This window comes from Globicephala melas, chromosome 11, assembly GCF_963455315.2.
Source record: "Globicephala melas chromosome 11, mGloMel1.2, whole genome shotgun sequence".
NCBI classification, from domain to species: Eukaryota; Metazoa; Chordata; class Mammalia; order Artiodactyla; family Delphinidae; genus Globicephala; species Globicephala melas.
In genome coordinates this window covers 47,051,981-47,077,631 of record NC_083324.2, presented here as the reverse complement: position 1 = coordinate 47,077,631, position 25,651 = coordinate 47,051,981, and the positions used below count along the sequence as shown (strand labels likewise).

The window sequence follows — 25,651 nt, the reverse complement described above, 5'->3', positions numbered from 1 at the left end:
AGCCACAACTACTGGGCCTGCATGCCACAACTACTGAAGCCCGTGCGCCTAGAGCCCGTGCTCCACAACGAGAAGCCATCGCAATGAGAAGCTCGCTCCCCGTAACGAAGAGTAGACCCCGCTTGCCGCAACTAGAGATAGCCCGCGCGCAGCAATGAAGACCCAGCACAGCCAAAAAAAAAAAAGAGGCATATGCTGAAGATTCATCTCCAGCAGGGGATGTGGGCCCCATACAGTCACAAAAGCATCCCTCCCAAAGAGCACACCTTCTCTTCTTGGACAGGGAGCTCAGCCTGACTAATGATCACAGCAATGCGACATGACTGACAGTTCACAGCCTCGTCCTGGCCCCGTCTCCTTGAAGCTCACCACCCTGTGACGCTGGCTGGGCAGGTGAGGAAATTGACTGGGAAGCTGGCTGGGCTGGTGAGGAGTCTGTGGCTTCCCAGAGATGACCCAACAAGTTAGAGGAAGAGCAGGTCCTCAAAGGACCCTCAGGGCTGCCTGGCACTCAGCACTCAGTACGAGCTGGCCACTTTGACACTGGGTTAATAAGAAAGAAATGAGTCCAGTGCATCTGGGCTAATACACCTAAAGGTCCAGGACCCACGGGGGAACCAAGAATGGCTTATGAGAAGGCCAGAAGGTGAGTCCCACCCCTGCCCCGGCAACCCCTGGTCCTTTTCTCACCCTCTTCTAGGGCCAGCCTGTCTCCCCACCTCTCACGGCCAGCGATGGTCCACCAGGCTCCAAATGGGAGCTCCGCTCAGCCCTGCCGGTGGTGTTCCCAAGGCTAGAGCCACTGCCGGGGCTCCTCCTCTGTCAGGCTCACGGGACTTGTCCTCACTCGCGTGCATCACATTCTCACTCAACTCCCTGATGGCAAAGAAGAAACCCTGATGTGTTCCTGACTGTGACTTCCTCGGGCTCAGGGAGTGTCACCTGAAGGGGCAGTAAACACTGTTCAACACAGAGCTGGCCCATCCTGGGAGGGTCACTGGCTCTTGAAGGAGGCAGGGCCAGCTTTGGGACCAGGCCTCCTGTGAACACAGCTCACGACAGTGGGCACCCATTGTTCCAAAGGCCCAGTGGTGCCCAGCAGGCTGGAAGGAAGGACAGGTGCTCCAGGCCACCCCGGGCACTGGAAGCCACTCCAGCACCCACAGCTGTCTGGGACCAGGGCTTATCCATCCTGCTCTTGCCTCAGTCCAGACCCTGCCAGAGACTCTTACTTCCTGAGACATCCCCTCATGGCTTCTTCTGGCCTCAGGGGTCACAGAAGCACCTGGCTCCTTCCTCAGCACAGTGGTTCCTTGGACTCTCGTCTAAACAGATTCTACCTTTTGGGACCTGAGTTATGACTTTGCATCTCCCCTCGCTGACCTGTTTCCTGTCCTCTCAACAGCCAAGGCCTCTGCAAGGCTTCTGCTTCTTAGTCTCAAGCTTCATGTAGATTTGGTGTAACTTCCAGCAGCAGTGATGGGGGAATCCAGCCCAGCTCCAGGGGCAGGACTGAGCTTGGCTAAGGCCTTTGCGGTCCCCAGCTGCTCAGCGGCTCCTGCCATTGATGTCTATGCGTGAGGCAGTCAGCAGGAACTGCACCCCATGTTGAACTGCGAAAGTAAAAATGTTTTCCCAGTCAGGTAAAGCTTGGCTTCCTTTATCCATGCCTACCCTGTCCTCCAGCAGGAATATGGCAGGTCTCTGCAACCAGGCAGCTTTTTAACGGTTACAGAGCCATTTCAAACTCCTCATTTCATCCCAGCCTCCTACCTGGAGTGGAAGAGAGGACTTACATTCGGAGACGTTAGGGATTTGTCCTGAGTTGGAGGTAAGTGAGGGGCAGGGCCAGTCTAGAATGCTCTCTTCCCCAACAAGAGGTTTGGGAAAATAATCCCGTCCGCAGCGGCACGCCTCCTTCGTGTCCACCGGCCCGAGGCCAGCGAAACAAGCTCAGCAGGACCGGTATCCCAGGGTCTCGGAGGAACCCGCCCTTGAGCTGGTATGAGCCCCTCCTCTTCCAACGCCCTGCCCCTCGCCCTCCCACCCTGTCCGACCCCTTTCCCCGCCCCGGCACTCTCTCCTCCACGTCTCTGCTCTTGCCCATCCCCACCGCATATTCTCCCCGTGCGGGCCCCGGCCCCACGCCCACTGCCCCCACTCCCCACCCCCGTGGCAGCCTTCCTCCTCCCCTTAAGCTGACCTCAGGCTGCAGCCCCTCCTCCGCTTTCACAATACACCCCCCGCCCCACCCCCCAGCGCCGGACTGCAACCGCGTCCTCTCTCTCCCTCGCCCAGGACTGCGGAACCCGCCCTCTCCTCCATCCCCAGCAAGCCTGGCCCACCCCGCCGCTTCCGGCTATCCCTTCTTTCTCCGGCAGCTGCCCCTCCCCTGGGCCTCCAATCCCGACTCATCCGGGCTCGAGCCTGTCTCTCCCAGCCCGCAGATCGTCGGCGACCTGAGAACGGCCCAGGGAAACGGCCGGGGTGGGAGCACTCGGCTGCCGGCTGCTGCACCGCAGCTTCAGGAAGCAGGGAGGTGCCTCCCTCTTCGTGGTGCTTCCGCTCAGTTCCCCCTGCTGGACTCCGAGGAAAAGGGGAGGGCTGCGGGGCCAGGACCCAACTCGGCCCTTACTACAAAATGGATTTCAAACGGACCTATCTCAAAGACTAGGCGACATCACGGGAGAATGTATAATCTTGAAGAGGGCAAGTCTTTGATTTGACATTAAATCCTAAATATCCGAACAGCAAAAACTAAAGTAAAAGGACTAACTGTAAACTGGGGAAAATGTTTGCAACACATCTGGCAGATGAAAAGAGTAACTTCTTTACTACAGAATTGGTAGAAATAAATTCCTAAGAGGATCAACAACCAACAGAAAAACTTGTTAAGAACATGAACAAGCAATTCACACAAAAAAGAAATACACCTGGCTTTTAAACACAAGACATGATATTCAGTTTCACTCATAATTGAATGCAAATGAAAACCTGAGAGCATTTTTCATTTATCAGATCAGAAAAGACAAACAATAGTTCTATAGAGGAGTCAGGGAAATGAGCATTTTCCTACACATACTGTACTGGGAACTGCATTTGCAATTTCTATCAAAATGTCAAAAGTACCTACCCTTTATCAATATATCCTGCAGACAAAGTCGTGCACATACCAAGGACAGTGTGCCGGAATATTCAGCATGGCATTGTTTGCAAAAGCAAAACATAGAAAAGAACCTACATGGCCACCAATAGGACCCTTGCTCATGAATCATGGTACATCCATACAACAGACTATCACACGGCAGTGAAAAAAAGAATGAGGTAGATCTTACGGGGTAACACTGAACCGTCTCCAAGACACACTAAGCTTAGTGAATCCTAAGCTTGTGTGTGTGTGTGTGTGTGTGTGTGTGTGTGTGCGTGTTTAAGGGAGAATACAAAAGACTCTAAATGCATGTCTGGAAGGATCCCCAAGAAATTGACAACAGTTATCTCTGGGGTGCTCCTACCTAGGGTACTCTGGACTGGGAGGGAGATGACTTTTTCATTGTCTGCTCTTGTACCACTGAACTTTTCACCCCAGGCAAGCCCTGTTCTTCCAATTAAACAAAGCACTTTTAGATGAGGAGAGGGGTTCATGGAGGCGCACTGAGAAAGTAGCTTCGGAAATGGGAGAACAGGCTTTGGCCTCAGTTATTCTAATCCTCTGACTACTGACTTTGAAAATGGAGGTGAGAGAACTTCCCTCCTCAGGTGAGGTCAGAATGAGATAAGGAACATTTGCCATTTAGCACAGTGCCTAGCACACAGGAACCCCTCAACTAACAGAGCAGTTACAACCTTGCTATTGGCCCAGCAGGGGGACCTGGGTAGCCAAGTAGCCTGCTAGGACTTGGGTTTCCTCCTTCTACCCATGGCGACACAGGGCAGCCCCACAAAGAAACCAGGACCTCTCGGGCCTGGGTCAGGCCCCATCTGTCACAGGTCATGTCGTAGAGGGTGTGGAGGGCTGGATTTCTGGCTTGGGAATTTGCTGCTTGATCTTCCATGCCCCAAAGGCAGCCTGCTCATCCCCTATGTCCCTTCTCCTCTGGCCCCTGGTGCTGCTTGGGTCAGAATCCCAGGGTCTCTCTCGGACTCTGACAAAAGCTGTCTATATGGTCTCCCGGATCCTTTCTCCCCTCACCAGCCCAGGCTCCACACTCCAGCCACAACTGCATGTCACAATCATTGGGGTTACATATATGCCCCAGCTGAATCCCTTCGCCTGGCATTAGGTCCTTGGTAACTGGCCACCTTATTTCCCCAGACCCTTATTCTGCTGTTCCCCACGACCCATTCCATACCCCAAAAGGATGCCTTACCACTCCAAACAAGCCATGATCTTTTAATTAATTTTTCCCTTCTGATCATAAAAGTAATTCAGGTTCATTGTAGAAAATGTGGACAATGCAGGAAAATTCAACTGCTGTTAATACCTGATGCACTTATTTCCTTCCAATCTTTTCTATACATGTACATTTAAGGAAACTGGGCTGTCTGTACACACCACTGAATTTTATACTTTGCTTTTTTTATTTAATATTATTGTGAACGTTTTATCACTAAATACTCTTTAAATTATGATTTTTAGTGGTTGCATAATATTCCATCACATTGTAATTTAATCATTCCACTGTTATTAGTCACTTGGGTTGTTTCCATTTTTGTAAAATATGGACATTGATAAGTATATATACCATTGTCAAAATATTCATTGTTAGGGTAGCTTTCTAAAAGTGGTACTACTGTATCAAAGGATATCAACATTCTTTTTTAAATCGTTCAGCTTCCCCTAAAACAATAATGTATTAAAATTGTTTAAAATATATAAATAACAATGATGGGACAAGGGGAACAAATTTCTAGAAAATGGAAAATGGATGAAATGGTAACTGAGAAAGTTGGGTGGAGTGAGTGATGGCTTGAAACACTTGTTGAGAGCAATATAGTGGAAGGATGCAGCTGAAGTACCTGCCAAACCCCAGGTGACTTGGGACTTGGAAACCCCAGGTGCAACGAAGGGTGAGAGGGAGAAGTGGGGCTAAAAATAAGGCATTAACTGAAGGTATGTAATAACATTTGATCCCCTTCTCTCCCACTCTAGAGAAGCACTTACATCATCCAAACCCCAGACAAAAACATCAGAGGATTTTTTGCTAAGAAAATGTAAGCACCCCAGCCAAAAGATCTCTGCATTCTGGCATTTAGAGGTCACCAGGGAAACAGCTTGCTCATTACCAACCACTCTAGAGGGAAGCCTTTTACTGAGCCAATCCCACTACCCACCTTCCCACCACACAGATACATCCACATATTTGTGTGTGTGTGTATCACTAAGAATCACAACATATCTGAGGAAAGTCTCCAAAGACAGTCAACAAAATAAAGAGAAAAAAGGACCCAGAGCAGGCGAACGAAGATGGTGAGACAATTCGTGTGACAGAAGAGACTTTTCGGAAAATCCTTCTAATTACAATACTCAGATTTGAGAGGTATCTCTAAAATGAGAAAAGTACGCTACAAAAAAGGAACAAACTGAAAACAAGACTCTTAGAAATTAACTACTGCCAAAAATAAAAAAATTCACTAGAAAGGTTGAAAAATAATCAAGGTACTCTCCCAGAAAATGGCACAAGGAAATGGAAATACTAGAGAAAGTAGTTGACGATCAATCCAGAAGGTCCAACATTTGACTGACAGGAATTCCAGAAAGAGTGAAAATAGAAAAAAAAATATGGAAACGGAGAACTGTCACATAAATAACATGAGAAAATTTCCAAGAGTAGAAGTACCTGAGTCGCTGGATTGAAAAATCTCAGAGTACGTTAGGGAATTGAGTACATCAAGGATAAACAGGAGACTTTAAAAGCTTGAAAGGAGTGGGGAAACAGATCACAAAAATGTAAATTCTATTTATTGTCAAAGAAATAAGAATCAGACTGGAATCAGGCATCTCATTAGCAACATTGGATGTTATAAGTCAGGGAAGCAATGCCTACAAACTTTGGGGGAAATTTTTCAATCTAGAATTCCAGAGCCAAACTACCAATCAACTGTGAGGGCAGAGACAGTTGTTTTAGATATATAAGCACCCAACAATTTTGCCTTCCACATACTCTTTCTTGGCAACTGACTTGACGTGCTGCAGTGAAATGAGTATGTAAACGAAGAAAGGAAGAATGTGGATTTTAGGATGCAATGGAGCCCAGTGTAACAACTGGACAGTAGGCAGAGAGAACATGAAGGACAGGGACTTTCCCGGCGGTCCAGTGGTTAAGACTCCGTGCTTCCACTGCACGGGGTGTGGGTTCGATCCCTGGTTGGGGAACTAAGATTCCACATCCCACATGCTGCAGGGCATGGCCAAAAAAAAGGTTAAAGAAAAAAAAGAACATCAAGGACAGACTAGAGCAGAAGGCTGGAGGTCTCTGGAAGGGATATATACAGGAGAAAGGGGGACTCAGAAGAGTGTCTAATTGGATGGAGAATTTGAAAATAACTGAGGATATGTTAAAAGCAACCAGTACAAGGGAAAAAGACAGACAACCAGAAACTTTGGTAAAATTAAATGCTGCTCCAAAAAGGAAATATAATCACAATAAACTACTTAGGTCTGCAGTGAACAACATTTACACAGTAATAATAACATTCATGCTGTTTATTTCAATTTTCAGAACAAATCAATAAACAAAGCATAAAAGACTATGGTTTCAGAACAGAATTCAAGAATTAGCAGACTTGACATTGTCAGAGGCAGAGAGGTGGACAAGGGGAGGAGACAGAAGCAGGGTGCATCCCCCATTCTACAAAATGGAGAATTGAGATACTGTTTACAGTTAATACAATAAAACTAAATTTGTAGTTACAATAAATAATTTATTTTTCCTGATTATAAAATTTTTGTTCCTTATAAAAAATATGGAAATTACTTTTAAAAAAACTTCTAATCACCCATAATTCCATTATCCCTAGGACCTGGGTTTGAGCCCAGGCTCTGCAATTTACCATTTGTATGGCTCTGAACAAGTCAACCATTTATAACATTTTCTTATATTTCCTTCATGTTTATCTATATACTTTCTCATAGTATACAGTGTACATAACATTATGTGAGAACTGTACTATATACACAATTTCGAATCCAGACTTTTTTCACTTTAAAGCATAAAGTAAAACTCTGGATACAAATATCATGCTCTTCAATACTTCTAAATATACTTCTTGGCCATAGGGCAGTCAGAGGTTTCCCAGAGATGGGCCTGAGCCAAATCTTAAAAGAAACCAAATGTTAGGCAAAGCAGACAGGGGCTGTGGGGTGTGGTGGTGAGGTATCACAGGCACCGAGGACAGTGTGAGCAAAGGCACGAGAAGAGCAAGCACGTGCCTCCAGGCTGCAGTAAAGGTGCGTGTGAAGTGAAGCGATGAGGCTGGGAAGAGCTCAGTAAATCATGTTGAGGGATCCAGACATCTTTCCCATGAGAGACATGAAAAGGGGGTATGGTAGGCCTTGTTTGCTTTGGCAACCCAGGACCTAGCACCATGTTTGCCACAAAGAGAGTGCATAATAAATATTTTTGTAATCAACACATGATACATCGGAAGCCAGAAATGCCTCCTGGGTTTCCAGTCTGGGTGCTGGATAATGCCATTTGCTGAGGGAGGGAAGCCAGGAGAAGTAAGACTGAAAAGGTTATGTATCTGGGCAACATCCTCAGAGATTCCATAATCTGACCTCATTTTTTAAAAAGCCACCACTTTGTAGCATGTGAGGGCAATTATGTAGTGCATCCCCAGGTGTGACTTGAGGCCCTGGAGGCTCCACGGATTGGCCTCAGGGAATTTATATGCCTCCACAAATAAGCACAGAACTGAGAGTGCAATCCGAGTTTCTCCTGAAGAGGGTCCACAACCTCCATCAGATTCTCAAAGGGGCTGTGACCCCAGAAAAGTTAGGCACACAATGGGAGAAGTGACAGAAGTGGGAGAGGGATGACCACCTAGGGGAGGGAGGGGATCCAGAGCATAGAAAAAGGACTAGCTTCCTGAGCCTGGAGGAATTCACAGCCAATTATGTTTGAGAGGGGTGTGTGTGTACGCATGCTGATGAAGAATCTCTCCCCACCGAGCCTCCAAAGCACCTATACGTGATTTCACTTTCTCATCCCTGTGCTCCACGTAACATACATCTGTTGGTCTCATTTGAGGGTAAAAACAGACTTCTTGGCTCTACCCTTAATGCTCATCACTAGGTCTGACTCTGAGATCTATAAGACTGATAGCTCTTGGCAACTTAAGAAAATGGGGCTTCAGAGTTCCCATCTACTTCTGGCAAGACCAGCCCAGAAAGAAGGGAGATGACCCCAAGGAAAAGGAAAACCTAAGCCAAGTCTGACAACAAAGGGTAGTCACTCCTCTCCTATCAGAAACCCTGTAGAAAAAAGTGGGAGGTAATTTATTTTGAGGGCTGGAATTTAATTGGGAGGGAAAGTTTTTATGAGTTGGGGAAGGAACTGATCTGTCTAGTAACCTACTAGGCTCACAGGATTTGTGTAGGATCGGGGGTCCTGAACCTGGGTGCAGATTGGTGGAAACCCAGACCTGGAGATGAAATATAAGCAAAAATGTAAAAAGTCATTTTGTTGAATGAGGAACAGAAAAGCATGTTAGGTAGAACTTGGTTTGCTCATATAAATAAAATGTTTGGTATATGCACTTAAAATACAAATACAGGAAGTTAGGTCACAGAGTCCCAGCAGCCAAGGGTTGTCAGAGGCACGGAAGGCAATGTAGTTACTGTCCTGTTTTGCTGAAACAGAACAATGCGCATCCAGATCCTTATATTGGAGTTCCCTTCCACCTTTGATCACACACATTTGTGACCTGCAGGTTTTACTTGTCTGTAGTGGCTCATTCCCCTTCTAAGTTTTAAAAAGTACTGAGGCCTAAAATGGAAAAAATTTCACGTGTCCTAGATGATTCTAACATGCAGCCAAGGTTAAAAACCACTGCTGTAAAACGGTGGGTCAGTGATTCCCAAACCTGGCTTTATATCACAATCACCTGGACAGCTCTTCTGAGCTCCCTATGAATAGAAATCTCTAGCCAGGAGATCACAATCAGTCATGACTGAGTATTCATTTACAAGAATAAATATACAGCATGTGGCTCAAACAGTTTAACCATCTTAATGGTCACAAATCCCAGCTGATACCTTTCAGGAAAGCACACTTTTGGCCTCTTGGTGGGTCAGGGTCACGGATCTACCTCAAATCTTCAGACCTGCTCACCCTCTCTAAGCCTCCTGATCATGCAGGGGGAAAAACCTAACTTGTTCCTAATCTCAGTGGAGACATGTGGTGTTATCTTTGGGTCTTTCCACTCCCAGAGAGGGGACAGAAAGAGTCACTACCAGGGTCTGTGAGGGCATGAGCATTTTTTTTTTTTTTTTGGCGGTACATGGGCCTCTCACTGTTGCGGCCTCTCCCGTTGCGGAGCACAGGCTCCGGACGCGCAGGCTCAGCGGCCATGGCTCACGGGCCCAGCTGCTCCGCGGCATGTGGGATCTTCCTGGACCAGGGCACGAACCCGTGTCCCCTGCATCAGCAGGCGGACTCTCAACCACTGCACCACCAGGGAAGCCCCGCATGAGCATTTTTGATTCTTACTTTTGAACTGTATTGATGTTTTTGTATTTGTGTCTATATGATTTAGAATGAAACTGGGAGAAGTTGTCACACATGCTTTGATGAAAGACTGTGGTTAAAGGGGGGAAAAAAGTTAATAAGCTTTCTTGTGTATGCCTTCTGTATGTGAAAGTGCTCTGTAAACTACAAAACGCTATGCTAACTAATATTTAGTCTTGTAGAAATGACACAATAAATGCGTGGACTTATGCACGAGAGGTGCCCCCAATTGCTTTCACCAGGTATAGCATTTATGATAAACACTCTTGCTTGCTGAGAGCGGGAGTGGAGACAGACCCAGAAATTAGGAGACTCAAACTCCAGCCTTAGATTTGCTGCTTGCTGGGCACACTGCCTAAGGCAAATCCCCAAATCTGTCACCTCAGCTTCCTCACCTATATATATATATATATATATATACCTTTTCTATATACCCTTTTCTCAGGCTTTCCCACAGATCTGGGTGGGGTTACAGGTGGTGAGACATGGGATAAACATAGAAGAACAGAGGGAACCTGGATTTAGGACCTGGGCCTGAATACAGGCTGTCACTTGTTACTTGGTCTTGTGTTAAATGACCTCTCTCAGGTAAAGGGGGCAAACACCTCTTTCAGTGTTACAAGGATTAAGGTAATGATCTATCTGAAAGTATGAGGTAAGTGCCGGGTATCATGACTCTACACATGAAGGTACACAGACAAAGAATCAAGTTCTATATAAATACAAGGCAATATTATTACATAACTCTACCTATTGCATAGTTGTAGAAATTGTTTTTCGGGAGTAAAGGCTCAATGGTAACAAAGGTATCTTACCTTAGCCAGTTTCTTCATCCTTCTAAAAGTTTGCATATTCCAATACCTTTGAACTTCTAAAAAAAACAAATGAAGACCTTAGGAATCCCACTCTGCTTCCTCCCTCTCTTTTCATTTCCCTCTTGGCTCCTCTCAGAATTAGAAGGGCTCCATTATTTCTTCTAAAGACCATCCAGAAAGTGACAATGACACCCAACTGAGCCCCCTGCTTGGGCCTGAGCAGAATGAGAGCAGAGACAAAGCGGGCATACCTCCAGGGAAGCTTTATTCTCTGATGCCTCTATCTGGGAAGGGGGCTGCTAGCAGCGTCTCACTCAAACGGAATGCAATGGCAACTGGGGTTAAGTTATGGGAAGAGCTGTTGACCTTAGCAAAGGGACACAACCCAGCAGCGTCTGTGGCTGTCTCCATCAGTCCTCAATTGCTTGGCCATGCAGGCTGGGAAACGGTCAGAAGAGACTCTCGTCAGAGGTCCCCAGAGCTTTACCACACCAACGTTCATGAGGTACAGATGATGAGGGAAACGAATGTTTCCTACTTCCATCCATGTTAGGAGCAATAGATGGTTAGTAGGGTGTTTTTGTTTTTTTTAATTACCTAGGGAATGGAAAACCTATAAATGTTCATAGGTGAGTTGTTGGTGAACTGCTACCCCAAGTGGTTTCCTTAATGAGTCGCTGCTTAACCCAAAATATTAGAATACAAGGTTCAAAGCTCCGGAATTCCATCAGGCAGACCTCCACCAGTAACCTGCCCGTTGCCCAAGAAATTACCAGAGTTTTCAAAAACAAAGTTAAGTGAAAAATGCCTTTCCCCCAAAGGGATCTTTATCACTGAGCTCTGTATGATCCATTTCTAAGAAAGCCACATTCCACTTCAGACACCATGACACTTGGGGCACCAAGTGAAAAACAAAATCCTTGCCTTGAGGCCTTCGTTTTCATTTTCTTTAAATTAGCCTCTGAAATGCCTCTCTTGTGTTTTGCGCTGCACTCCTGAAAACTATTACTTTTAAGGACAGAGCAGGCCTCGTTTTCACCAAGGAGGAGAAAACAGCCAAGAGGTGTCTGACTTGGGGGGGGCGGGGGCGGGAGGTTCTGACTGGCGCCTGGAGGTCTCCCTCGTCCCTCTATGTGCTCTCAACGAGATGGGTTCTGTGGTGGCGCATGAGGTGTGAGTTGGAGATGAAAGCCGCACCGCACTTGGCACACTCGTAGGGCTTCTCCCCGGTGTGGGTTCTCTGGTGCACGGTGAGGCTCGACCTCTGCCGGAAGGCCTTGCCACACTCGCTGCATGTGTACGGCTTCTCCCCATTATGGATCCTCTGATGAATCAGCAGGTACGAGCTGCAGGTGAAGGCCTTCCCGCACTCATTACACACATACGGAAGGTCCCCGCTGTGAATCCTCTGGTGCACGATAAGGCAAGAGAGCTGACTGAAGGCCTTCCCGCACTCGCTGCAGTCGTAAGGTTTCTCCGCGGTGTGGATTCGCTGGTGCACGATAAGGTGTGAAAAACAACTAAAGGCTTTTCCACACTCTTTGCACTCGTATGGCTTCTCACCAGTATGGCTTCGCTGATGCACGATAAGATTTGCGCTCTGTGTGAAGGCTTTGCCGCAGTCATTACAGGCAAAGGGCTTCTCCCCGGTGTGGATCCTCTGGTGGACAATGAGGTTTGAGCTTCGAGTAAATGTTTTCCCACACTCGTTACATTCATAGCATTTTTCTGTAATGTGGACTTTCTGGTGCCGGGCAAGTTGTGAGCTGTAACTGAAGGCTTTCTCGCATTCACTGCACTTAAAGGTTTTCTCTAAGGAGTGGATTTTTTGATGTACAGTCAGATTTGAACTCTGAGTGAAGGCTTTCCCACACTTTGAACAAACATACGGTTTCTGTCCAGTGTGGATTCGCTGATGCACAACAAGGTTTGCGCTCTGAATGAAGGCCTTCCCACACTCATGACATTCGAAGGGTTTCTCTCCAGTGTGGATTCGCTGATGCACTACAAGGTTTGCGCTCTGACTAAAACCTTTCCCACACACGCTACATGTAAAAGGTTTCTGCCCAGCCTGGCTTTTCTGATTTTTAACAGAGCCAGAACCAAGGCTATATCTCTCCTCAGATTTGTGACACTTCTGGTCTTCCTCTTCTTTGAAGTTTTCAGGTATGTGACAGTCCTTCACTGTCACTTGTCTGAAATCTTTCTTTTCCGTCTTTATTCTCTGCCTTTTTAACATGTTCCCTTTTTCACAGCCTTCTCCTAATTCAGGTCCTGGAGGGTCAACTTTCTGGATTCTTCCTGATATTATGAAAGGTTTTTCTGCTTCATCACATATCTCAGTTTTTGGAACGAGTAACTGTGGGTTCTTGGTTTCAGCACCTGAAACAGCAGACAGAAAAAATAAATGTCATATTTTTTTGGCCTAGAAAAAGAATAGGATAGTAAAGTCATAACGGTCAGGAAGCGTGTGACTTCAGCTGTGAGCTGCAGGTCATGCAGCAACTGCACAGGGGAATCTAATATCCAAAGACATCCTACTGGCACAGGCCAGGGCAACTCTCCAGCCAGTAAGATGAGTGGGTGGGACAGGGATGTTGTGAGGCACAAACCAATACTGGGCAAGGAGGACAGCCCAGTTTGGTTGCCAGGCTAAGGCCATCACAGTCATTCAGAAAGAAGGGCAATGTCAGAGAAAGGGAATGCCTGAGCGCTGGATACAGCAAAGCCCCGAATGCGACAACAACAAAAAACCCTGAAAGGCTAATCTTTTTCTGGTTATTTCTATTACTACTGCTCTGATTTCTCAATCTACTCCACTTTTCTCCCTGCAGTTTAAAACTGCTATTACATCTTCTTTTCTTCCTTCTTATCTTACTTTCTCCCTGTTACCTCTTTCCCCTACTGCCTCTCCACCCTTCCTTTCCTGGTTTTTATGTAAAAACATTTTTTGTTTGTGAAATATTCTGAATTTTTCTAGATGTATAAAGGACATAAAAATAAGTTATGCTTAAAAGCTTAAAAACTTGGCTTTAAATGTATAAACTTTAATAAATTCAATATTAATCAATACATACCAAACTGTAGATAAAACTCACAAACATTAACATCAAAATTTCCAAAGTACTTTCATGTATATTATACAATTTTATCATCAAGATGAAACTGTTCTCCTTCACTTGTATGGAAGCTAAAAAAGGGCAAGGCTGTTCTTACTCACTGCTATATCCCTAGCACCTGTCACACTGCCGGCACCCAGGAAGCAGGCCCCCAACGAATCCTGTATTTACTGAATCAATGCACCCCACTTTATAGAATAGGAAATGGACGTCCAGAAGAGAAAGGATTTGCTCAAGGTCAAAGAGTTATCAGAGGTAGGGCAGCAACTACACTCGTGACTCCCTCTCAATTCCTAGAGCTCAGTGAGCTCGCTATTACCTATATATATATATATGTTTTTAATATTTATTCATTTGGCTGCACTGGGTCTTCGTTGTGGCATATGGGATCTTCGTTGCAGCGTGCAGGGTCTTTAGTTGCGGTATGCAGGTGCTTAGTTGTGGCCTGTGGGATCTAGTTCCCTGACCAGGGTTTGAACCCGGGCCCCCTGCATTGGGAGCTCAGAGTCTTAACTGCTGGACCACCAGGGAAGTCCTTCGCCATTACCTATTACAACAGAAATGGCTGGCAGAAAGATGAGTCCTGGCTAGGAAGAGCAGAGAAAGAAAACAGTGGTCATTCCTGGTGGATGGGGGCAGCTGCTGGAATTAAGACTATAAATGACTGACTGATAAAGCAAGGAAACAGAAAAGAAGTGATACAGAGGGGAACGCTCCAGAGACAATGGAGCACAAAGCAGAAAGCGGGAAACAGAAGCTGCTGAGAGTTTGGGGAATTAAAGAAGAGACAAGAAAATGAAAGGTGGCAATCCTAGCCTTCCCTACAACACTGGTTTAAGAAACTGACTTGGTTTGCAAATGCCTGAGTAATTGGCTAGGGAGGAGAATAGGCTCAGGATATTCAGGCACAGGCCTATACTCATAGCATATGAGTACCAGAGGGGCCTTGGCAGTCATCCAGGGATTGCTTCCACAGCACAGGACTCATGGCTACCACACTGTTGACCCACAGTTACATGTCACTCCTTCACAGGCAAGCTTCTGCCACTGCTAGCCAGACACATCCTGAGTCCCAGCTTAGAGAACCAGGTGATAAGCCAGCCATCAGTAGCCTCCATAAAGACCTAGCTTTAAACCTCATCATGGCTGACGCAAGTGCTCAAAATCCTCTAGAATCTGCACAAAGATCTATGAAAACAGAACACCTCCAGGGCATTTCCTCAAAATATCACCACAAAAGGTGACCCTTCCTACCTTAGCCAGCTTCTCTTGCAGGCTCACCAAGCTACAATAAACACGAAGCATACTGAAGAGGACACGTGTCTACACGGGTGAATAAATATGAAACTTGCTGAACAATAAATGTGATTAAAAGGTAAATTTGGAGTTCACCTGTGTTTGTCTGGTGTCTTGAGACTGTGTGCAAAATAAGCCATTTCCTGTGACAAATGCATAGGCATCTTTCAGTATTCCTCTGTCCAGCTCTCCCTGACACTTCCAACACCTCAATACTCTCTGTTGCTGAGGTTAGGAGACGAGACCACCAGTCTCTGAAAAGATTTTGAGAAACCTCAATGGTCAGATTCTGAATTGAGGTTGAACCTCACCTAGACAGGTCATGCTCCCATGAGTCTCCAGTAGCTCCCTCTTGGCCAGAGTCTCTGGTAATGAGGAACTGCCGGGGGTTGATGCAGCAGACGCCTCCTGTGTTGGTTTCAGGATGACAGCCATGTCCCAGAACAAGTTCTGACCCTAGAAACAAGCAGGCACAGGTGGGTTTATGAGGAGACTGTCACTGGGAGATGGTACAATTATAGCTTTGAGATTGAGAACATAAGCACCCGTTCTTGGAGACCGTAAAATAAAAAATTTTAAAAAAGAAAGAAAAATACCAAACATTTAAAGATAAAGAAAGGAAAAGGAAGCCAGAGTCTTCCCTAATTCCCAAGGTGGGGTGGGCAGAGAAGCAAGCCTGTTACCTTCCTCCTGATCATTTTGATTTCATCTCATTGTCCACTTCAGCACCCAAACCTAACTTGCCAGTGAGAGCACAAGACAAGAGAGCATATGGGGAGATTCTCCAGAGTACACTTTCCCAAGGTCTAAAGATCAAAGAAGCAAGGTTCTAATCATATTATTACAGAGAGGCTTTGGGGAACCTCAGGCCTCATTTGGCTAGTGACGGAAAGGTGTGTGTTTGAAAACATACAGCCTCACAAACTCAAATCGTGGTCTGCAGATCAGCAGAATCACCATCACCTGGGAGCTTGTGAGACCTGCAGAATCTCAGACCACACCCCAGACCTCCTGAATCAGAATCTGCATTTTAACAAGATCCCCTCCCCCACATCCTGGTGATTCCTATGCATATTAAAGTTTGAGAAGTACAGGTTAGAGTTATCAAATCCTGCCTGGAATCACCTGAGGAGTTTTTTTTTTAAATACAGAGGTCTGGGTCCCATCCCCCAGAGATACTGGTTTAACTGACATAAGGTATGGCATGGGTATCATGATTTGATAAGAAGCTCCCCAGGTAATTGCAAACTGTAGCACAGTTTGAGAAGCACTGGTTTATAGAAAGTACCAAGTGTCACATCAATAGAATAATATAATGTTTCAATTATACTGCAAAAGACTAGAGGCCAGAGCCCTCACCAGACAACAAGACTACAGATGTGGGAGCAGAGGGATAGGGTCCCCTCTGAAATCACTTGAGATCTTTAGCTGTCTCCTTCCTCCCTCCTCCCAGACCATTGTTTACCTTTTCCTCCTGTTCTGATACATCGAGGCCTGTCTGAGGACACTCCCCAGGAGCCCAGACTTTGATGTTTTCAGAATGCACTTGTTGGCTGGATGCCTGACCCACGAAGGTTTCCTCCTCTTCCTCTTCCTTTTTCACTGTCACTGGGCCCCAAGGGGCCAGGGTCATGGCCTCTCTCAATTCTGTAGTCATCCTCTCTGCTCAGGAGGGGAACTCCTATAGCTGGGGGCTGCCCAGCAGAAGTCAAGCCCCATCTAATCTTTAAGTCTCAAAAGCTTCTTCTTGAGTTTCTTCCCGGGGCCAGGATGAGTAATGTCTACTGAGAAATCAGAAAACACTGTTAGCAGTAGAGCAGAGGTTTGCCTGGATGCCACCAAGCCCACAAGCCAATTTCACCAGTGTCTAGGCAGCAGCCACTACCGCTACAGGGTCTGCTCTACTCCTCAAGAGGATGGAAGGAGTTGTAATGTGTACAAGCAATTTATCCCCATAATAATCACATTACAAACACCTTTATATAATATTTATTGATTTTCCCTCTGATTATAAAGTTAATATATTTTAATTATAAAAACTTAAAAAATACAGAAAATGATTAAGAAAAATTACCCCTGGTTCATCTCCAAAGAGATAATCGCTGTTTATTAAAGAATTTAAGATATTTCTTTTAAGGAAAAAACCTCCAACCATACTGACAATTATGACTTAAAGTTCTTAACTATGGTTTCTTTTTAAGGAAGGACATTACAATGCAAAGTTTTTCGTTTGCTTGGTTGTTTTTTTTTAATCACCAAGGACAATAGCATGAACAAAAGACTACAACCTGAACTGTTTGCTTTTTGAACTCAATTTCTATGTTTCACAATAGTCTTAGGTAGATGTTTCAATATAAGTACATACAGCACCACCTCCTTCTACCATGGTACTCTAAGTTACAACTACATTATAATTTACTTAACCAGCCCCTATTTATTTATTTTAAAGTATTTATTTATTTGGTTGTGCCAGGTCTTAGTTGTGGCTCGCTGATTCCTTAGTTGTGTCATGAAAACTCTTAGTTGCGGCATGCAGGTGGAATCTAATTCCCTGACCAGGGATCAAACCCGGGCCCCCTAACCACTGTGCCACCAGGGAAGTCCCCAGCCCCTATTTATTAGCCACTGCTTTAGTAAAAGGACTTTTGTTTCCAGTTTATTTTCTTAATAATTGTTAAGATTCTTTTCATGCAAATAGTTTTTTTCTGCTGCTGAGTTATTCCTTTACAATAGTGGGATTACTGATTGAAGGATTTTATGAGTGACATGTATTGCCAAATTGCTTTTTTTTTTCTATTTTATTTTTTAAAATATTTATTTATTTGGCTGCGCCGGGTCTTCATTGCAACATGCACATCTTTTAGTTGCAGCATGCAGGATCTAGTTCCCTGACCAGGGATCAACCCGGGCCCCCTGCATTGGGAGCGAGGAATTTTAACCACTGGACCACCAGGGAAGTTCCCCAAATTGCTTTCTAAAAGGACTGCACCAAATCATACCACCAACTTAACAGTACCCCTGTATCATAGCCAAGCCAACAGATTTTTTTTTGATTTGTGAGTAAAATAACCTTACCATTTTAGTTGATTATGAAGAAACTGAAATTTTCCTATTCCCCTTTAGATGTCTTATTAGGGAAAAAAGTGCTACATTTCATTAAGTCCCTTTTTGCTGCTACTGAAGTGATCACATACTTTATCCTACATTAACGTACTGGCAACTTATTGTATACACTGCATCTCTTCAATAATGCAATATTTTCAGTCCTGCAACACATCTTAATTCTGGAGAATTATTCTTTCCATGACTAGCTGAATTCTACCAGGGAGGAAGGCCCTTAACACTCGTTTCACCTATCTATACGCAAGATTGCCTACTTTGAGTATTGTCATCAGACTGCTGATCAAACTCTAATCGGCCTCCAGCCCTAGAGAGCAAAGTCTCCTAACAAGGGTTTCCTTTCAATGTCCTTTCCCTAGTTCCAAACGTGGCAACGCATCTCCTCCTTCTCCAGGCCCCACGCAGCCCTGTTGTGGGGTCGACCCTGGCCCCTTGGGCGGTCCGTGTCCAACCTCCCGCGGGCTAGGCCCCCATAAGTAGGCGAGAGCCGAGTTTCCGAGGTGGCGGGGCGCGGAGCCGCCTCCGGACAGACAGGGCTGTATACCCGAGGGGAGGACGGGGCTAGCGGACCCTGGGATGGCCCCTCCCTCACCACCGACGTTCGCGCCCAGGCCACGCCAACCCCGCTCACCATGCGCGGAGAAGCAGCCCGGCCGGAGCTCGCGAGCTCTGGAACAGAAGGCAAGCAGCCGCGACCCCTGCGCCTACCGGCGCGAGAACAATGACCGGACAGGAAGTGCCTGGGGATGGGCTTCCGGCTCCCCAAGTCGCCAGGCCAGCCTCTCTAGGAATCTCGGAGGTGCTGTCTTCTCGTTGGGTGTCCAATATCGCTACCGACCAGTGATGGGGGCAAAAGCGCTTAGAGGAAGAGTGCAGGTGGATTGGGGAACTGAGCCTCAGAGCGCGGGGCATCCCTGGGTCGGGTAAGGCCACTTAACCGAGGCGCGCACCCGACAGCCTGAAGCTACAAAGCATCCATATGTGGAAGACCCTGATAATTTTGCCCTAAATGTTCTGGAAATATCAAACAGTACAGAGAATGGTACAACGAATGCCTGTATCCTCCTTCTGTACTCAACAATTAACACTTTGCTATGTTTGCCTTACCTCTCTATATACTGAAGACATTTTTTTAAGTTGTAATCATCAAAACTCTTCATTCCAAATACTTCGATATGCATCCTTCAGTAATAAGAATAATCTCCAAACTAACAATACCATCATTACAGGTAGGAAAATTAACAATAATTCCGTGAAACCATCTAATAACCATTTTCAAATTTCCAACTGTCCTAAAATATATATTTCATAATTTTGTTTTTCCAAATCAGTTTCACACACTTTATTTGGTACGGCTTTTCAGTTTTGCTTTTTATTTTGAATTTACAGATTCACAGAAAGTTGCAAAGATAATACCCTTCAACTAGTTTCCCCCAATGGGTACATCTTACATAGTTTAATATTTTAAAAAATCAGGAAATTGATACTGGTACAATGTGTGTGTACACTTTGTCATTTTATCACGTGTAGATTTGTGTAACCACCATCACAATCAAGATACACAACTGTTCCAACACCACCAAGGCCTCCCTAAGTGCTACCCCTCCCTCTTCCCCTGCTCCCTCCCACTATTCCCAACCTCTGGCAACCACTAATCTGTATACTTTCATCTGTATACTTTTGTCATTTTAGAATATTATATAAATCTGGCCATACATTTCAGATTGGATTTTTTTCACTCAGCATAATTCTCGTGGAATACACTTGAGTCACTGCAGGTATCAATAGGACATTCCATTTTATTGCAGAGTAGTATTACATGGTATAGATATACTGCAGTTTGTTTTAACCACCTGTTGAAGGATATTTGTTTTAACCACCAGTCAGATCTTGACTATTACAAATAAAACTGCTTTTAACAGTCACGTACAGGTTTTTTTGTGAACACAAGTTTTCATTTCTCTGGGATAAATGCTCAGAAGTGCAAATACTGGGTATATGGCAAGTGCATGTTTGGTTTTATAGGAAACTGCCAAATTATTCCCCCGAGTGGTTGTAACATTTCTCATTCCTGGCAATGTAAAAGATTCCGTTCCTTTGCATCCTTGCCAGCATTTGGTGTTAAAACTTTTTTTAAAAAGCTGATAGCTGTGCAGATTTTTAACTTGCATTTCCCTAATGGCTAATGATGTTGAACGTCTTTTCATATGCCATAAATATCTGTTCATGTCTTTTGCCCATTTTCTAATTGGATCTATTTATTACTGCTGAGTTTTGAGAATTCTTTAGTCTAGATACAAGTGCTGTGTTGCATATATGATTTGCAAATATTTTCTCCCAGTCTGTAATGCTTTTTCATTCTCTTTAAAGAGTCTTTTGGAGAGAAAATTATTTTGACGAGGTTCAACTTATCATTTTTTTCCTTTTACGGAGCATGCTTTTGATATGTCTAAGAATTCTTTGCTTAGTCTTAGTTCCTGCTGTGATTTTTATTTTTTGCCTATGGCTATCCAACTGCTGCAGCAGCATTTGTTGAAAGGCTATCTCTCCTCTACTGAATTGCTTTTGCACCTGTCAAAAATCCATTGGGCATCTGTGCGTCTATTCCTGGCTCAGTATCTTATGGCTCTTTAGTATCTTTTAAAAACAACCTTCTCCTCCACTTTTTATACCTTCATTATGGAAAATTTCATACATATACAAAAGCAGTACAATGAACTCTCAATATTCACCCAGCATCAACAATTATCACCCCTCCCTTTTTCACCGTATCTTTTTGAAGAATCCAGTTTTCTTTTTGTTTTTCTTTTATAGCCGGGCCGCTTGGCTTGTGGGATCTTAGTTCCCCGACCAGAGATCAAACCTGCGCCCTCAGCAGTGAAAGCAAGGAGTCCTAACCACTGGACCGCCAGGGGATTCTCCCAGTAGTTTTCTTACACAATATCCCATGTTTTAAACTTGTTTCTCATGGTGTGTTTTATCTTGTTCCTCTGCCTCCTGTATTTCCTGTAAACTGGCAATCAGGTCTAAGAAGCTTGATAAATTCAGGTTATACTTTTGGCTTTATTGCATTACATGCGGAGAGGCACATTATGTGAGTTGTCTCAGTCTTAGCAATGTTACATTTTGTTAAACTGATTAAGAGGTAAATGCCAACTCTCTTCATTGTTAAACTACATCTTTCCCTGTGTAATTATTACATAATCCGGGGTGATTCTTCTGTATGGACATAAAGCATCTTCATATTCATTACCTCATAACAATTTGGTGAGGTAGATATTCTTCCTTCTGTTTAACAGGTAAGGAAATCGAGGCTCCAAGAAATGAAGGCATTTGTCCAAGGAAGAGTGGCAGAATCTGACTCATAGGGTCTTCAGACTTTTAACCTGGACCCCTTCCAGTTTTCACTCTTGGTCCCTTCAGTCTGAGGAACCAGCCCTCAAGGAACTTTGGGGTTGAATTAATAACACTTATTATAATCAACACACCACTTCAATGCTGCTAGTATTAGAAAACACAATCCTAATAGTAAGGTATTTATACTCCAGTGACAGAACTGGAGTTCTGAGAATTACAACATAAAATTATCAAATAAAGAATATAGGAAGAAATAAATTTACAAATGTACAAAAGGGTACAGACTGAATGAATGATTGGTTCACTGGGAGTAAATGGGCCTGACCACTCAGAGGTGGATTCTGAATTGGTTTAATCAGAGCTTTGAAGGGCTTGGCTCTGTGTAAAAAAACTTATGTAGTAAGTTGAATGCTGGGACAGAATGTTGTTTCTTAAGTAACAAGCTATTTGTATGTCAATAATGATGAAATGCTGATTAGAATTCAGAATGACAGTAGCACAGATAATCAGCTCAAGGGCTGGGGTTAAGGATTTTTTCCTGTCGACAAGGAAAGCAACATAGGACTGTCCTTCCATTTTGATACTCTACGTCCGCTAGTTTTTAAAATCCAAAGGTTGAAAAATAAATTGTTTTTCTTGGCATCATATTAATAGCTGGACACACTATTTAATAAGCCAATATTTTTTTCCATTAAAACTAATATATTATCTATTATCTCCCTTAGACATTTAAAAAGCTGTTTTAAAAAGGTCTTTTTAAAGTACAAAATTCCAAAGTTAGCTATCCACCATACTTCCTCTTACTATAAAAATGAATCTTTTGAGGTGCATTAAGTCCTAATATTAACTTAATGAACAAACATTACATTATGCCATGTTCTAGATTTTGTTCTAGATCATGTTCTTTTATCCAACTTTATTGACAACTAAATTGTTTCATAAAGTACTTTCACATGATCCTTTTACTGAATGCTCACAACAACACTATGAAGTAGGCATTATACCAATATTTGATTGACAGAGAAACTGAGACTTAGAGGCTGACTTAATAACATCACAGAGCTAGTAAAAGAAAGAGCCAGGACCCAAACCTATCTTTTCTGATTCCAAATCCAGTGTACTTAAGTTGTCCTCAAACAGCAGACTCTTGCCCATCCAACTCCATGTTTGATATGTCTTAATCATACCATCTGTAGAGACTTTCTCTAGCAGTAATACTATCTTTAAAATGTACAGTGTATATATACCTTTTCAAAAATGTACACTTTTTAATACCAAGATATTTTTGCTATCATTTACAATGACACCATTACATCTTATAAAATATAACCCAATTTCTTCAGAATCTTTGATCGTTCCAAGGTCCTTTCCTAGGTTCATAACAAATGGTTTGGGACAGAGTATTTAACTAGAATTTGGCTTATGTTTTTGTAGTCTTGAAAGTCTAGATTAACTTTCTTCCTCATGCAACATACTTGTCTATAAAGGGGTGATCATGATTTTTTTTTCCTTATAAAAACCATATGCTGCCATTTATCCAACAGTTACTTAAGTAGGCAGGGATTCTATTCCATTTGACACGATACTAGATTTTCTGAATCTCTGTCTTGGACTCATTGGCATTTTGGAGCCAAGGGAATTCCTCCACAGAATGGACTTTTTGTTGAAGATGAAGGTTTGAACTCTGAGAGAATTCTTTTTCAGACTCATCACATTCACAGTTTTTTTCATCTGTATGAATTTTCTGATGTACAGTAAGGTTTTTTCTTTGCCTAAAAACTTTACTACAATCATTACACCCATATGGTTTCTCCCCTGTGTGGATTCTCTGGTGGCCAACTAAATTCCTCTTAGAAGTAAAAGATTTTCTACACTTCTCACACTCATATGGTTTTTCCCCAGTGTGCATTCTCTGATGTACAACAAGGTTTTTATTCTGACTGAAGTCTTTTCCACACTCATTACATTTATAAGGTTTCTCTCCCGTATGGATTCTTTGATGTACCATAAGATTTCTACTAGAGGTAAGGACTTTTCTACATATATGACATTCATAGGTTTTTTCCCCACTGTGAATTCTTTGATGTTCAATAAGATTTCTGTTGTAAGTAAAGCCCTTCCCACACTCATTACATGCATAGGGCTTCTCACCAGTGTGGATTCTCTGATGGGCTATAAGGTTTGAGCGGTAACTGAAGACTTTCCCACAGTCATTACATTTATAAGACTTTTCCCTTGTGTGAATCCTCTGATGGCCAATGAGGCTTTTCTTCAGAATGAAGCATTTGCCACACTCATTACACTCATAGGGTTTCTCACCACTGTGGATTCTCTTATGTTCAATGAGGTTTCTGTTAGAGCTGAAAGCTCTACCACACTCACTGCATTCAAAGGGCTTTTCCCCGGTGTGGATTCTCCGATGTACGAGCAGGCTTGAATTGTAACTGAAAGCCTTCCCACAATCCTCACATTTGTAGGCTTTCTCCTGTGTATGGAGCTTCTGATGGACCATGAAACTCTTGCTCATAATGAAGGTTTTTCCACATTCTCGACATTCATAGGGCTTTTCCCCATTGTGGAGTCTCTCGTGGTCAATGAGGTTTCTGTTAGAACCAAAGACCTTGCCACAGTCTTTACATTCATAGAGATTCTCTCCTGTGTGGAACCTTTGATGTAAAATGAGGCTCTTTTTCAGAATGAAAACTTTCCCACATTCATTACATTCGTAGGGCTTCTCCCCATTGTGGAGTCTCTGATGGTCAAAAAGGTAAGCACTCTGAGTAAAGGCTTTCCCACATTCAGTACATTTATAAGGCTTCTCTCTGCTATGCATCCTCTTATGGTCAATGAGGCTTGACTTAGAAGTGAAAATCTTCCCACATTTTTTACAACCAAAGGTCTTCTTTTCTGTGTGAACTCTCTGGTGTAAGAGGAGGCTTTTGCTTCGAATGAAAACTTTTCCACATTCTTTACATTTATATGGGTTCTCTGTGCTGTGGAGCCGCTGATGATCAACAAGGTAAGTGGTCTGGGCAAAGGTTTTTCCACATTCGTCACATTTATAGGGTTTTTCCCCAGAGTGGATTCTCTGGTGCAGAATGAGGCTCTTCTTCAGAATGAAAGCTTTCTGACACTTGTTACATTTATAAGGTTCTTCTCCTTTGTGGAGCCTCTGGTGATCAATGAGGTAAGCATTTTGAGAGAAAACTTTGCCACACTCATTACATTTATAAGGTCTCTCTCCAGAATGGCGCCTTAGATGTATAATAAGGCCTGAGTGCCTATAGAAGCCCTTTCCACACTCCTTACATTTATAAGGTTTCTCCCCAGTGTGGATTCTCTGATGGTTTAGAAGGTAAGCACTTTGAGAGAAGGCTTTCCCACATTCATTACATTTATAAGGTTTCTCCCCAGAATGGTTCCGTAAATGCATTAGAAGGCTTGAGCGCTGAATAAAGCCTTTTCCACACTCTTTACATTTATGAGGTTTCTCCCCAGTGTGGATCCTCCGATGGTTTATAAGATGAGAGATTTTATTGAAATGTTTACAACATATATCACATTTATAAAGCTTCTTTCCTTCAGTGCCTATTAAACTTTCAGAAAAAGCTGAATCTGAAGTTAAGCTTTCTCCAAATTCCTTCCATTTTTGGCCTCGTTTTTCTGATGGAGTCCTTTTCTTCTTTTCTCGTTCACACAGGGAAACTTTCTTCAGTGTATCTCTTTCCCTTGTTTCATTTCCCCACTGACTTGCTAAAACTTGCCATTCATACTCTTCCTCAAAGTCAAGAACCTGGGGAACACTTCCTTGAAGTCTTTTTGATGCTCCTTTCTGAGAATCTGCTCTTTGAGATAGGCTTGACTTTGATGTCACCTCCTCATTCTCAGTCATGGTCTCCCACTCTGGTAAAAGGAATTAAAAATGCAAATATTATCATATCCCTGTGTTAGTGAGAACAAGATCTTCAAATGACTTTAAAACAAGCTAGAAGGAAACTTTTATATGCATACAAAAAGGAAAAGATTTTTGTTAAATGAGGGTATAAAGCAGAATGCTAATGACAGAATGTTGTAAATGGATTAACATAAAATTCATTCTGAGATACTTCTAAGCTCTTTGCCTTCAGGGAGCAGATGTAAACATAGACAGGATTCTGAAAAAACAGATGCAAGGAAGAACCAGAGAAAGAACATGGGATCTTTCGTAGGTGGTTCA

At 43.7% G+C, this 25,651-nt stretch overlaps 1 protein-coding gene across 10 annotated transcripts in view; it reads right to left on the bottom strand.

The window, feature by feature from the left end:
• Positions 1–6,707: 6,707 nt before the first annotated feature.
• Positions 6,708–25,651, bottom strand: part of ZNF197 (zinc finger protein 197) — a 76,473-nt gene continuing 57,529 nt past the window's right edge. For 7 of the 10 annotated variants that reach the window (XM_060308792.1, XM_060308788.1, XM_060308789.1 and 4 more), the window contains one exon: positions 19,433–25,338. In XM_060308792.1, coding sequence (XP_060164775.1) covers positions 23,021–25,338 — 2,318 coding nt within the window. In that variant the 3' untranslated portion in view covers positions 19,433–23,020. Of the gene's footprint in view, positions 12,926–15,269; positions 15,415–16,423; positions 16,743–18,709; positions 25,339–25,651 lie in introns of those variants that run through there. The other 3 variants (XM_060308799.1, XM_030830207.2, XM_030830215.3) reach the window with 3 other exon arrangements.